Source organism: Trachemys scripta, chromosome 8 (genome assembly GCF_013100865.1).
Source record: "Trachemys scripta elegans isolate TJP31775 chromosome 8, CAS_Tse_1.0, whole genome shotgun sequence".
NCBI lineage: Eukaryota > Metazoa > Chordata > Testudines > Emydidae > Trachemys > Trachemys scripta.
In genome coordinates, this window is record NC_048305.1 from 11,634,960 (window position 1) to 11,647,514 (window position 12,555).

Consider the following 12,555-nt stretch of genomic DNA (forward strand, 5'->3'; position numbering starts at 1 on the left):
CTATTTCTTCCCCTTCCTTTGTATCTGTAAAGACCACAATGTATTGTTTTAAACAAACAATAGGCAAATATTTCAGTGCTATGGTTTTGGGTTTTTTGTGAGAGTTTTAAATCTAATCTCAGAAGCCCAAAACTAATGAATACCACACAAAAATAAACTGGTACATGCAGCCCAACTCATGAGCAACTCTAAAATAACAAATTGTCATTCACATGCAGTGAAGAAAGGGAAAATCAAAAAGGAAGTACAACGGAAGTTTCCATAGTGTTGTTATAAACAATAGTATAAACAGAGCTTTTAATCTATTTATGTACTTATATGACCCCTCATGACTGTCATATTTAAGCATCAACAGAAGGATAATTTCAAAGTTATGAAAACTACCTTGGCTACATTTTCCATTTAATAATAAAAGAGTTGCCATTTTTCTATTTTCTAATAACTTGCAATACAAAGTGGGATTTTTTGTTAGGCCACAAATCTGCTGGCACTCGCTTATAAAGAACACTTGGCCATTTATCACTAACAAATATAAGCATCAGCTTAGCAAATCCTGTACCGAAGAAAAAAAATTAAGTCATATGGTGACATCCTTGTGGGGGTGAGGAGGTAGGGGGAGAAATCTGATGTAGTTAGAGGTCTTTCCTCTCGCTCACTCTCTCTCTCTTTAAAAAGAGCTGAAAATATAGAATGTTTGGGGCAAAAGGAAAATAAGAATGGATTTAAAATATAATCCATATAATAAATGGCATAACATTTGCAATATCAAATTTAGGTCACTTGAAAACATGAATGAGTAAAGCAGAAGGAAAAGCAGCATCCCTACATTCACAAGAGATGAGTTAATCTAAGGCCTTATTGAAAAGTAGCTCACAATGCTGCCACTCCATCTTCTTTAGAAAGAGAACAACCAAGTTTCAGAATGGTGTAAAACAAGAATAAAATATTTGGTTTGAATGTATTGACTTTATTAATAAATATACATCCATATGGTGATGTAAATACAGATCATGAAGACTACTCCATTCCCATACACATAATTGCACATGAGTAGCTCAAGTTCATGGACATAAAAACAAACAGCATCTAAACAGGCTTTTTACAGCAGAGAACAGGGTGCTGATATTAGATATTTATTGGGTAATTGTCTCCTCCAAAATAACCTGTGGGAAAAGCAAACTGTGAAAGATTAAGGAATCAAAGTGGTCCAAATTACTACATAATAAGCAAAATCTTCCTAACAATTTATCGTATCATCATTATACTTGCAAAAATTTGAAAACACAGATTTGCCTACATGAGGAAAATAATCACTAGGAAAAGGCTCTAGTGTCTACTAGAGTTCAAAAACATATTTAAGCAATGTTAAAATATATGTATAATAATAATAAAGGGAACAAACTTTTGTGATCAGAAATGAAGTTTGCAGTTCCAAGTTTTTATGATTATGATCCACTGCTTTGTATTTTTAATTTTCTGTTGGAATAGCATTGAACTTTACTGTCCATGTAGTACAAAGAACAGCAGAGTCACAACGAAAGTAACCTTCAGACACATAACCTTGAATTGCTCTGCCTTTTAAAGCTCTTCAAAATGGGGGGGGAAAAGTGAAGTTCTGATCTCAATTACTTTATATGTTGCAGATAAAGGTAATTCTTTCCCCAAACATATCACTCCACTGACTAGGTTTGGTTTTGTCCTGACTGAATCCAAAGAAAACTTCCAGACAAAATGAAAATGTATTATTTCGGAACAAAAATGTTTAATGGGTCTCGATATATGAAGTGGTGTGGGATTAATTAAAAGCAAATACAATATATAAAGAATGTGTTGTTTTAATGACGGAGCTAACAGTGGATATTTAAAAATGCCATTTTAGTATTAAAAGTTAGCCACTTTGATAGATTTTTTTTTCTTGACAATATGTGCTGCTAGCATTCTGAAAATATACAGTGCAAAACTTCAAAAATAGTAGCAAAATTATTGAATTCTAAAGTTTATGTAAATTTAATTGGAAATTGAATAGCAGTTACTGGATGTATTTTAAACAATGGCTTTTGAGTTCTCTATTACTTAGGTTTCACTTATGTATAAATAAGACATTAGAAATGTGATATTTAAAAAAAAATCATTAAAAACACAAAACTTGACATGTAGATCATTTTTCTCAACAGTGTTAATACATAACAGTAACCCTATCTTATGAAGAGCAGTATTATTGTACATAATATAAAATTAGCGATTTACCTTACAAATAATGTTTTCATACTATTGTGGAAAAGGCCAGTTTTCCCATTGATAATATCAAAGTATGGGCATTAACATGCTGTTTCAGTGTTTGTCATGACAACAGACAGTGTTACAAAAAAAGCACAATATATTCTGTAGATTATATATAATAGGCAAAGCAAAAACATTTGACGATTCCATTCGTATTTCTTCTTGACTTCTCTCTCTTTCTCCCACAGCATGGCACCAGTAAACTGCAGTTATGTATAAAATAAACCAGAATGAGAAAGTGCCAAGCATTGCACTTTCTGGTCTCATTGCCAAATCCAAGATGCCAAGTGGCCCTTTACAGATGCCATGAACACATTTTTCTACTTTAGTTCATCCTTTCACAATTGACAACGTTCATTCTTTTTACTGGGATTATATTTCATCTGATATTAATAAACACTATAATGAATATAAATTGTTTAGATGATTTCATTATTTCATCCACATACTTGAATACAAAATTCATTATTCTAGTAGAACAATAATACATCTGCATTATCTCCTGACACACGGCACAGCACCATTGAGTAGATGCACAAGTGAGAAACGAAACGGGTGAACAGGATAAACAGAAGGAGGTAAGAAGTGGCATTATTCGAAGGTACATTGGTGACATGCAAAGTGTTCCTTGCCAGCGAGGTGTGACACTCCTGTAGTTATTACATTCAGCTGAAGACGACTGCTTTCCAGGAAGAGTTCAGGAAACCTAAAGCAGCCTTTTGTTGAAAAATCATCTGATAAAACAGCCAATATAACACGTATCCTGAGGGTGAATTAGCTCATGTTAGCTTTTTGCATGTATCAGAAGTTACACCATTCTGAGAAAAATTACTAAGAGTGTCATATTTTTCAGTTTGTTGAGGAACAGAAAGTGTAACTTGACTTTACAGCTTCAGCATGGAGAAACTATATTTTAGTAGCAGTTTAGCTGCCATTAGTTTACACATTGACTAAGGAGCCATCCAGTATTGTTGAGGTTCATTGTCTTAGTTGCCAGTGCATACATAGTCCCCCAATCACAATTCAACACACCTATTGTAAAGTACAGCATAAAGTCCAGCTCATTATGTGTTAGGCATCACTGGAACACCTGAAGGCTTGCTGCTTTTTTCCTGATAAAAAAGGTATGAAACATGACATCTGTTTCTTAAGTTGTCATTATTGAAATCAGAGTTGTCATCAAAATTACAGCAAGCCAGACTTTATCTTACAACAAAAGTATTGATACTGTTCATTTTCAACAAAAGCTCTAATTAACCTGAAAGATTTCGGTTCCCAAAAACCTGCAAACATTATATAACTCCCACCGGTATTTGAAGCTACAAATTCAGTATAATTTTAAACTACATTTTAAACAATTTTATGTAAACTTTCTTCCAGAATTAAAAGCTTTAACTCTAGCAAGAGCTATTTAGAATAAATATATCAATATGCAATATTGAGGAATGTTATTTTCCAAGTATAGGTGGGTGTGTACATATTACACACACATGCACACGCGCACTTTTTTAAACCACACACACCCAGTTGAAAATGAAACTGGTTAGATGCAGGAAAAGTTTCAGTTTGAGTCAGAAAAAGATATTTATAGTTAACAAACATAGCTTTTCAACTTGCATGCATAGATTAATTCCTATGAAATGCTTTCTATCTGGGGTCTGGCAATTCGGTAAACTGCATCCTGTTTGAACCAGCTATACAGTTTGCTATTATGAATCATGAAAATGTTATCCTTTGGTAGATATATAAGCTTCCATAACTTAAATAAGTATAAATGTTAAACAATGGGATAACTATTCCTGGAACATCTGGAAAAACGAAATCTGAAAAGCTGGCAACAGTGTAAAAAAGTTTAATCTATAAACATATTAAATTAGTACTTTAAAACTTATTAACTCCTGCCATCAAAGCACATACTGTGAAGGCAAAAAACAGCTTATGTAGCTATTTACAGATTTAAGAACATACTGTGTAATATTCCTATCTATTCAGTTTGTTACTAGAATTAACAGTACTTATTTTGTAGTTATTTATAAAATATATCAGATTTTTAATTAATTATTTGCAGTTTGGTATATGCATTCTCAGGCATTTTTAAAATTATACAGCAGAATCCTGTAAGTAGCATAACTACAAGATCTGCCATCACCTAAAGGCAAATTAGCTCATGTTTGTAAGGCGCTTTTGAAGATGTAAAGCGCTGCATACGTGTTTATTATTATTATTATTACATATTTTCAAAAAATATTTTTGGAACATCAGTGAGACCTGCCAATGCTACAATAGAGCAAATAAAAACTGCCTGAAATTAGCACTTTTAAAAAAAATAGCTTTTAAAGTTTCAAAATATTTATGAACAATTGAGGTCTGTATCAGGTCTAGCAAAAGTGGAAAATTTAATTTGCTCTCTATTCACAAAACCCACAGACATTTCAAAACTGTAACAGATTCTTACTTGTAAAATAGTCCAGAATTGTTTGTTTCGTTTCATCAGTTATAAATTCTTCTGGACAAGATCTTTATTATGGCCTAGGCTCACTTCATAGCCAACAGCCAGATAATGTTTTCCTGCTTATTTCAATTTCTTGGTGCATAATCACACAATTAATTTTTTCAGACAATAATTGTGAAGCTCAGGATCTGAGTATTACTTTAAGGAAACACCCAAGGGCATAATTTAAGAGTTTACTTATAAACCTATGTAAAAAACAAAAACAAAGCAATACCTATGCCCTTTCACGTTATATTAAAAATTAGTGGACTGCACGTTGGACATATGAACAAAAAATAAAATTTGGAAAGCCAAAGTTATAGAAATATTACATAAAAATGTGAAAAACATGCCAAGACTCAGTTTAAAAAGGATTAATTAGGAAATACTATCTAATTCCTTTCTTTCACTCATTGGGTTGTTTGACTTTGCTACTAGATTCACCAGCAGCATGTACTCCTCTGTTATGCACCATAGGATAGGGAAAAGCTGCACTGCCACAAGTATAACTTAGATTTGCAAGCCGTGATAGAGCTTTAATGCTACCTGGAGGTCTGCCTGGGCTGACTTTGTATCCTGCAGCTTTAGTTGTACCCAAGGGTCTGCCTGGACTTGTTTTAAATCCAGCTGCTTTGGTGGTCCCAAGAGGTCGACCTGTGCTGGTTCGGTACCCCGCTGATTTTGTGGTCCCCGATGGCCTTCCACGTTTACCAGATCGGTTGAGGTTTTTCTTTTTCTTTAGTTCATCTTTTGTCTCTATATTCCTGCCACTTGTGGCCTGCAAGTGTGTTTCATTTAACGTGTCTTGTCTCTGGCATGCAATTGGTTTGTGGCTGACTGTGTGGCTGTATTTGCTTTGCTGTGTAGAATACAAGTCAAACTGATCAGTGGATCTCACATTGTCTTCGTTAAGGCAAGAACTCTTGCCAGTCCCACAGAAAGCTGTATTACTGCTGGCAACAGGATGCATCATTTTTCTACCAAAAATAAAAGACAAATATGTATAAATATATAACATGACATCGTTTAACCAAAAACTTCTCTTTTCCAACAGCTATGAAGGTTCCCTAAAATTACCCTGAACTGGCTTAAATGCAAACCATTTAAGGAAACAAGATGTCTATCAACAGATTCAAAAAATCAAAGGTAGCATGACATTTAAAAATATATCTTTCAAACACATACAATGATGTAAGAAATGCATCAACGATAAAATTTAAATGATCTGGACTTGAAATATCCTCTCACCCACAGTGATTTGGAATCTTTCCTGGGTGAATCTAAGCTTTCGTTTGAGGAAAACAATTCTAGCCACTTAGTTGCATCAATAACCTATCAAATGAAAAGCAATACAGTGTCATCTTCCTGATTCAGCAGATGGCTCCCAATGTTTCTGCTTCTAAATTTTCCATTACTGCTGCAATGTGAAATTAATAAACAATTTCACTGCTGCTATCCAGAACGTTGTGAAAAACATACAAATGGATAAAAATCCAGTCAATTTAGTTCTGCTGAGTGTTAGGAAAGCAACTGAGGTAAGTACTGAAACTATTCACAGGCAAGAACTATCCTAAAACAAAGGCTGTCAGTGAGTAGTTTAGCAGAGAGACTCTCTCCCTTCTCCCACTCCATTACTACTATCAAAGCAGGCAGCAGACCCTGGAACAGCAAGGGGAAACCAGAGAAAAAGATCACTCTCTCAATTCATTCAGGGGGCTTGAAGGATGGTGGAACTTAAATTTATCCAACACCTATTAGCCTGAGCTACCACCCTGCTAAGATGAATGTGGTCAGCTCAAATCTCTCTCAGAGTCATGGTTTCAATTGGTTCCCTTTCAAACAGAGTTGGATCACACTTCAAAGTTTTTTTTACAATCAGAAGTAACTGTAAGCAGTAGGCGCTCAGCATCTCTGAAAATCAGGCCAACACCTGCCACTAACTATTCCATTCAAATACACTTTAAGCTACCTTTCACAGCATCGAGAAAAATATTGGCACTTGAGAAATAAATAAAACTTGCACAACACAACTCCTCACTATACTTGGCATAGCTGTTAGTCACATCTAAAAACATCAAATTCACACACACTATTAAGAATTAAAACAAATAAAGCACACAATATGTAAGGTTCACAAAACTTCCAGAGACAACTGTTGTACAGAAGTCACCCTGCCAACCACGTCTTTCCTAAAGAGTAATGTGTAGATACATTCATTTTAACAGCTTTAAACAGTGACTTGAATTTTAAAATTAGTAATTTTGTTACCATACCTCAGATACATTATTGTAAGGTGCATGGAACTTGCAGGGAAAATATTCCCCATAACCATTAAAGAGCTGTTCATGGAACTCTTTTAAACACTCTAGTTGAACAAGCCTGCAAATATACCCTATTTTATGTGCCATCTTTCCATATGCTTTGTAACATTCATGTGAAATAACATTTTCTTACCAAAAAACATAGGACCAGATCTGCTTTGCATCACACCACTGGCAAAATCTGATGGGATAGAGCTGCCATAATCAGTCACGAGAGGACCAACTCACTACAGAAGTAACAGCTCCTACACCATTATCCGCCTCTGCCCTTGCTGCTGACATAAGGGGCATGGCTAGGACACCCTTAGGCTTCACTGATGATCAGCTTCACCTTGGGGCTCTTGGCAGCTAATGTACCCTTTAAGATGTTTTAACTTAGGCCTGGGAACCAGACCAGCACATAGCAGTCACAGGATAGAGGAAGTGCAATGGTCACATTAGCACACAGCCTATGCTGTGTCGTTCCTAAGTCATAGCTGATGATCTGGCACAGAATCTTTTGTTTAGGAGATCCCAGGGGGTCACTTTGAAATTATAGTACTAGCAGAAGTACAGATCCTGCATAGGACTCCATCAGCACAGACCCCTGTAGTATTGCAGAGTAGCACTGACTTCAACAGTAAGAATTTTTTTTTTTTATTATTTCCCTCATATAAACAAGGTTCTAGATGAGTGCCTAGTGATATTTTTAGATGAATGCCAAATCTAGCTCTCACCATCTCCAGTCATGCCAATTCCATAACCTTCTTTGGCAGCTTCTCCCATTTCTGAACAGTGCATTCAGTGATGCCCATTTTTCCTAAAATATTCTCTGCTGTAGCCCATCACTTCTTGTTCTGTCCTTAGTTATGGAGAATAATTGATCCCTATCATTTTTAGTACATCCCTTTAGTTATACGTAGACAGCAAGCAGGTCTCTTTCTCTAAACTGAACATGCTTCATAGTCTTATTTTTCCAAAGCTTTTATTATGTGTGCTTCTTTCCTCTGACCCTTTCTTCAGTTTAACTCATCTTTTATTAAAACTTGATATCCCAAAATGAATGCACTGTGCCTCAACTGAGGCTTAACCTGTGACTGGAATGGAACAGTTATCTTTATCTCCCCAACACTACCATACACATGCCCAATACCCATATTAATATATATACACCTCTACCCCAATACAATGCTGTCCTCGGGAGCCAAAAAATCTTACCGCGTTATAGGTGAAACCGCGTTATTTCAAACTTGCTTTGATCCGCCAGAGTGCACAGCCCCGCCCCCCCTCACCCCCGGAGCACTGCTTTACCGCGTTATATCCAAATTCATGTTATATCGGGTCGCGTTATAGCAGGGTAGAGGTGTGTATATGTGGAGAGAGAGAGAGTGTGCGCAAGCGCATTTGGCAGCACCAAAGACCTCAGTATTTACTAACAGAGCAGGTACAGAATGGGCACCAGTAATGCAAACTTCAGTCTGCCTGTGGATTTAAAGATTTAATTTGTGATAACAGATTATGTGATATGAACAAGTCTTGAAACATTTACCCAGCATCTAACATCCTGAGATCTAAGCCTAAAAATCAGAGTGAAAAATACCTGTGCAGTCATACACCCTAAGGCCTTGCTTCTGTCCACAGCACTTAATTTTAACATGTTTTAACAATAATCATATTTACTACATTTAAAAATGTAACTCACTATTAGGGCTGGCCAAATAGCTGGAAAAAAATTCTGAATAGTCTCTAACCAACTATGTAGCTGGCTGAACACTGCAAAAAAGTATTTTTTAAATAAATGAATTTTTTCCATTATAAATCCCATTTTTCAGCAGTTTATAAAATAGCCATAAACATTTGATCCAAGCAGAAACATGGAATGCAAGGCCTCAGCCAAAGCGTGACAATTGATAATTTTTAACAATTGATTTTACTGGCTTTTAAAGGTATAAGGAGACCAAAAACAAACAAACATGTCTTACAGATTCATACATATTTGCACAAATCTCCATCAATACTGCAAAGCAATTGTGGCCTGTTATGTCAATAATCTGCAAATTAAGGGTTTATAGCATCCTGTACCTTTATGATGTACTGTAACAACTTCTTACATATTACGTTAATAATTCACACATTAAAAGGAGTGATCCTTATGTTTCCAGAGATTTGCCTTGGATTTTTTTTTTTTTTTTAATCAAAGCAGCAGAATAAAGTAAGATCACAGCCAGACCTTCAGAATAGCTTCATAGGGTAAAATCTCCAAAAAGTTTATCAGCACCTTTTGTCTGTACATCACTTCAGTGCACTCTAATCCTAATGTACAAAAAGGTATGCACCTGTCTATGATGTTCCAAATGGGTTGTCTGTTGCCCAGCTGGTAGCACCCCTTTAAGGCCATGTCCACAACTGAGAATTGACCTATTTCTAATTGAATGTGTTGGGCATAACTGATTTAAGCACAAACTGTTCAGTATATTCATATTAGCCAAGCTTATTTATATTTTGAATCACTGTAGTTTTGCCTCACTTCCATACTAGCACCATTCGACCCTTTTTCTGTTGTAATGCTTTCTAGATTCCTATCATGCAGATCCCAGCACAAATCTCAAGAGAAGTGGATCCTGAGAGATTGGTAAAGGCCACCAGTGCACTCTTGGACAGTAGTGGGAGGACAATTTGAACCATTTTAGCACGGTCTACATGGAAACTAAATTTATACAGGCTGAAACCATTCAGACTAAGACAGTATTTAACCCTGCTGGAGGCAAATCTAATCCAAACACTATCTGGAATACACAAACTATTTGGAGTACATGAAGTGCCTTACAAGCATGACAAGGAGACCACAGTTTTCAGCACAGCAAATTTCTCCAGTGTATACTAGGTCAGTAGCCCTTTATGTTAAATATAGGAAAAAGAGAAATATAATAAACGGCTTAGCGTAGCCAAACTTAAATAGTATCACACAGTTGCTTGCAGGGTCTATTTACTGGCAGAAAGAGTTCACAACAATATAAAGGTTGAGTCTCTTTTCCCAGAGCTGACATCTCTCTTCAGCCACCTCTCTCCTTCAGAGGGCATAGCATTCATAGCAGTTGTAATCAGTTCCAGTTGGGGCATTTCCTGCTTCCTATTGCCTGCATTAACCCCTTTCTTCCTTCTAAGGTGCATGGGTATATAAACCTTATCACAGTGCATATGCAGTGCATGTGTAAATATGTGAACATGATTTTACATGTGCAATATTTAAATATAGATGCAGTAATAATGTAGTTCAGCACATCCATATATTAAATGGTTGTTGTAACACAGACTCTCTGTGCACTATAATTCAGATTTTTTGAGCAACATATGGTGGAGCAGTCGTGAAACCATAGTTAAGATTGCATTACAATTTCAGTTTCAAAGTAAGAATACGCAATAATCCTGTGTTGTTTAGAAAAGGACAAAAAATGTAAGATACAATTTGGGAAGGGGACGAATTTTTGGTGTGGTAATAACAGAGGTAAGTAGTTAGTGTCTGTAAAAAGCAATCAAAAATCTTCTGATTTTAACAAGGCAACGTCTCACTTCTCTTTCGACTCTTCAATATAGTTTACATTATAGAATTGCCTGAGACTTCTCATGACACTTAATGCATGCATGAGGGTTCTGCAAATTCTCCTTTTGTGTCACCAAGTTGTATTAGTGTAATGGAAAGATATAACAAACAGCAAGTAAGCACGCCATGCATATGATGCTAGATTTGTATATGTTGATATACTATCTGAGAACATTAATCAGAGTAATAATCAACATTTTTTCCTTCAATGTCTCATTTGAACATTGGCACGCAGGCTCTAGCTTTCAGGAGGAGCTCACGGCTCTCCAGTCTGCCTCAATGGCCCAGTCACAGAGAAAGTTGGCTTCAGCTGAGCAAGATCAATGTCACACAGGGAATCGGACAGAATACAGAACAGACACAATGATGCACAAGGGAGGCAGTCATAGAGAGCATTGCCAGGCAAATATCAACAACCACCACCCCAAATTCCTATCACCATTTTCCTCTTATTCAGAGTCTACCATACTCTACCATCTGCATCCCCTCTCCCCACAGGGAACAATGAGTCTTGCCATGGCTTCCAAGATCCACCTCCCCAGCCACTCCAACACTACAGCAGGGAGTTCTCACCCGCAAATATATACCACTAACATGTAAAATGCCGCAACTTCATCTTTGCGTACATACTTGCACTTACTTCTGACAAGTGATCAAATTCTCTAGAGACAAATGTTACCTGTCTATAATTGATGATATCAGAATTGACACATGAGGAGCAAAGCGCAGATCACAGAGAGTGTTTCAGAGTTCTCGCAAAAGGGGGGAGTCTGAAAAAAGGTGAGACAATCCAGTTAAAAACAAACAGACAACAGGGATATTTTTGGAATGCTTATTATTCTCTCTGTATCCATTTTTTCATCATGCTATGAAAAATGCAAGTATTACTAAAGTTTAAAAATGGCACAAATAAAAACAAAGAATGTAATGAGATTTTTACAAAATAAGTTTTTAAGACATGTTCAGAGTGGAAGTGACTTTGTTGGCAGAGGGATGTAGAGTACAAGTCAGGACTGGTCTACACACAAATTTGTATTGGTTTAGCAAAAGGTGTGATTTAAAACCCATTCAATTAAACCCATGCAACTGTGTGTGTCGACACTATTAAATCAATGTGAACCTGGCGGCTATTGGTTTATCTTACACCTGTAAATTTAGATGAGCAAGGTAAACCAATATAATCAGTTGTAAACCAATGTAAGTGCATCCTCACAACAGTTTGAACCAATTTAATTAAATTGGCTTTTAAACCAATCTAACTTAAACCAGTGCAGCTTCTGTGTATAAACAAGCCATAAGAACACTTAATATGAGAGATGGGTATTATGGTAGTGAAAAAATTATTATTTTAGCTACTCATTTCCCTGCCTTTAGGGGTTTGTGTTGGTGTCACTTAAAAAACTTCTTCTTTCATATGGCGATAGTCAAACAGTGAAAGCAACAGTATGACTACAGTTGGATCTTAAGAAATCTCTTATCCAGTCCAGAGCAGAGGGGGTAGCCATGTAAATGGCTGAGACACCTCCAGGAAGAGCATGGATTGGGCAATTGTCCATGATGTGTCTGACAGTTTGCATCAGACCACAGTCGCAGTTTGGTAATTCCCTTGCTTTCAATCTATGGAGTAAGTATGCACATCTTCCATGTTAGATGCAGATATGGTTTAGAGCTGTCCATATGCACGTGGGGAAGAGAAGCCTGGCACTTGCACAGCTGGGTCGTCGATTAGATTTTTGTTTGGTACATCAGCAGCCACCCAGGCTTTCGACCATCGTCCGTGAACATCCTTATCTTCCATGAGGAGGGCTGTGGCACGAGACCAGAAAGGTTTTCTTGATTTTAGTCAGTGGCGAGGGAGTGTTAAAAATTATAACTGGTTGTAA

General features: G+C 36.5%; 1 protein-coding gene across 2 annotated transcripts; it reads right to left on the bottom strand.

Annotated features, from left to right (window-relative positions):
• Positions 1-946: 946 nt before the first annotated feature.
• On the bottom strand, positions 947-11,442 carry C8H5orf24 (chromosome 8 C5orf24 homolog). 2 transcript variants are annotated; one of them, XM_034779191.1, is made up of 3 exons: positions 11,352-11,442; positions 5,318-5,748; positions 947-3,392 (listed from the first exon to the last, which is right to left on the bottom strand). In XM_034779191.1, the coding sequence occupies exons 2-3, from the start codon at positions 5,742-5,744 to the stop codon at positions 3,352-3,354; spliced, it is 468 nt and encodes a 155-aa protein (XP_034635082.1). In that variant the 5' UTR covers positions 5,745-5,748; positions 11,352-11,442; the 3' UTR covers positions 947-3,351. The 2 variants fall into 2 exon arrangements, with proteins under 2 accessions (XP_034635082.1, XP_034635081.1); XM_034779190.1 differs by having other exon boundaries at positions 947-5,748.
• Between the last annotated feature and the right edge of the window lie 1,113 nt (positions 11,443-12,555).

Coding starts and splice junctions, on each gene's coding strand:
- C8H5orf24 (XM_034779190.1), bottom strand. CDS start 5,744: ATGATGCATCCTGTTGCCAGCAGTAATACAGCTTTCTGTGGGACTGGC.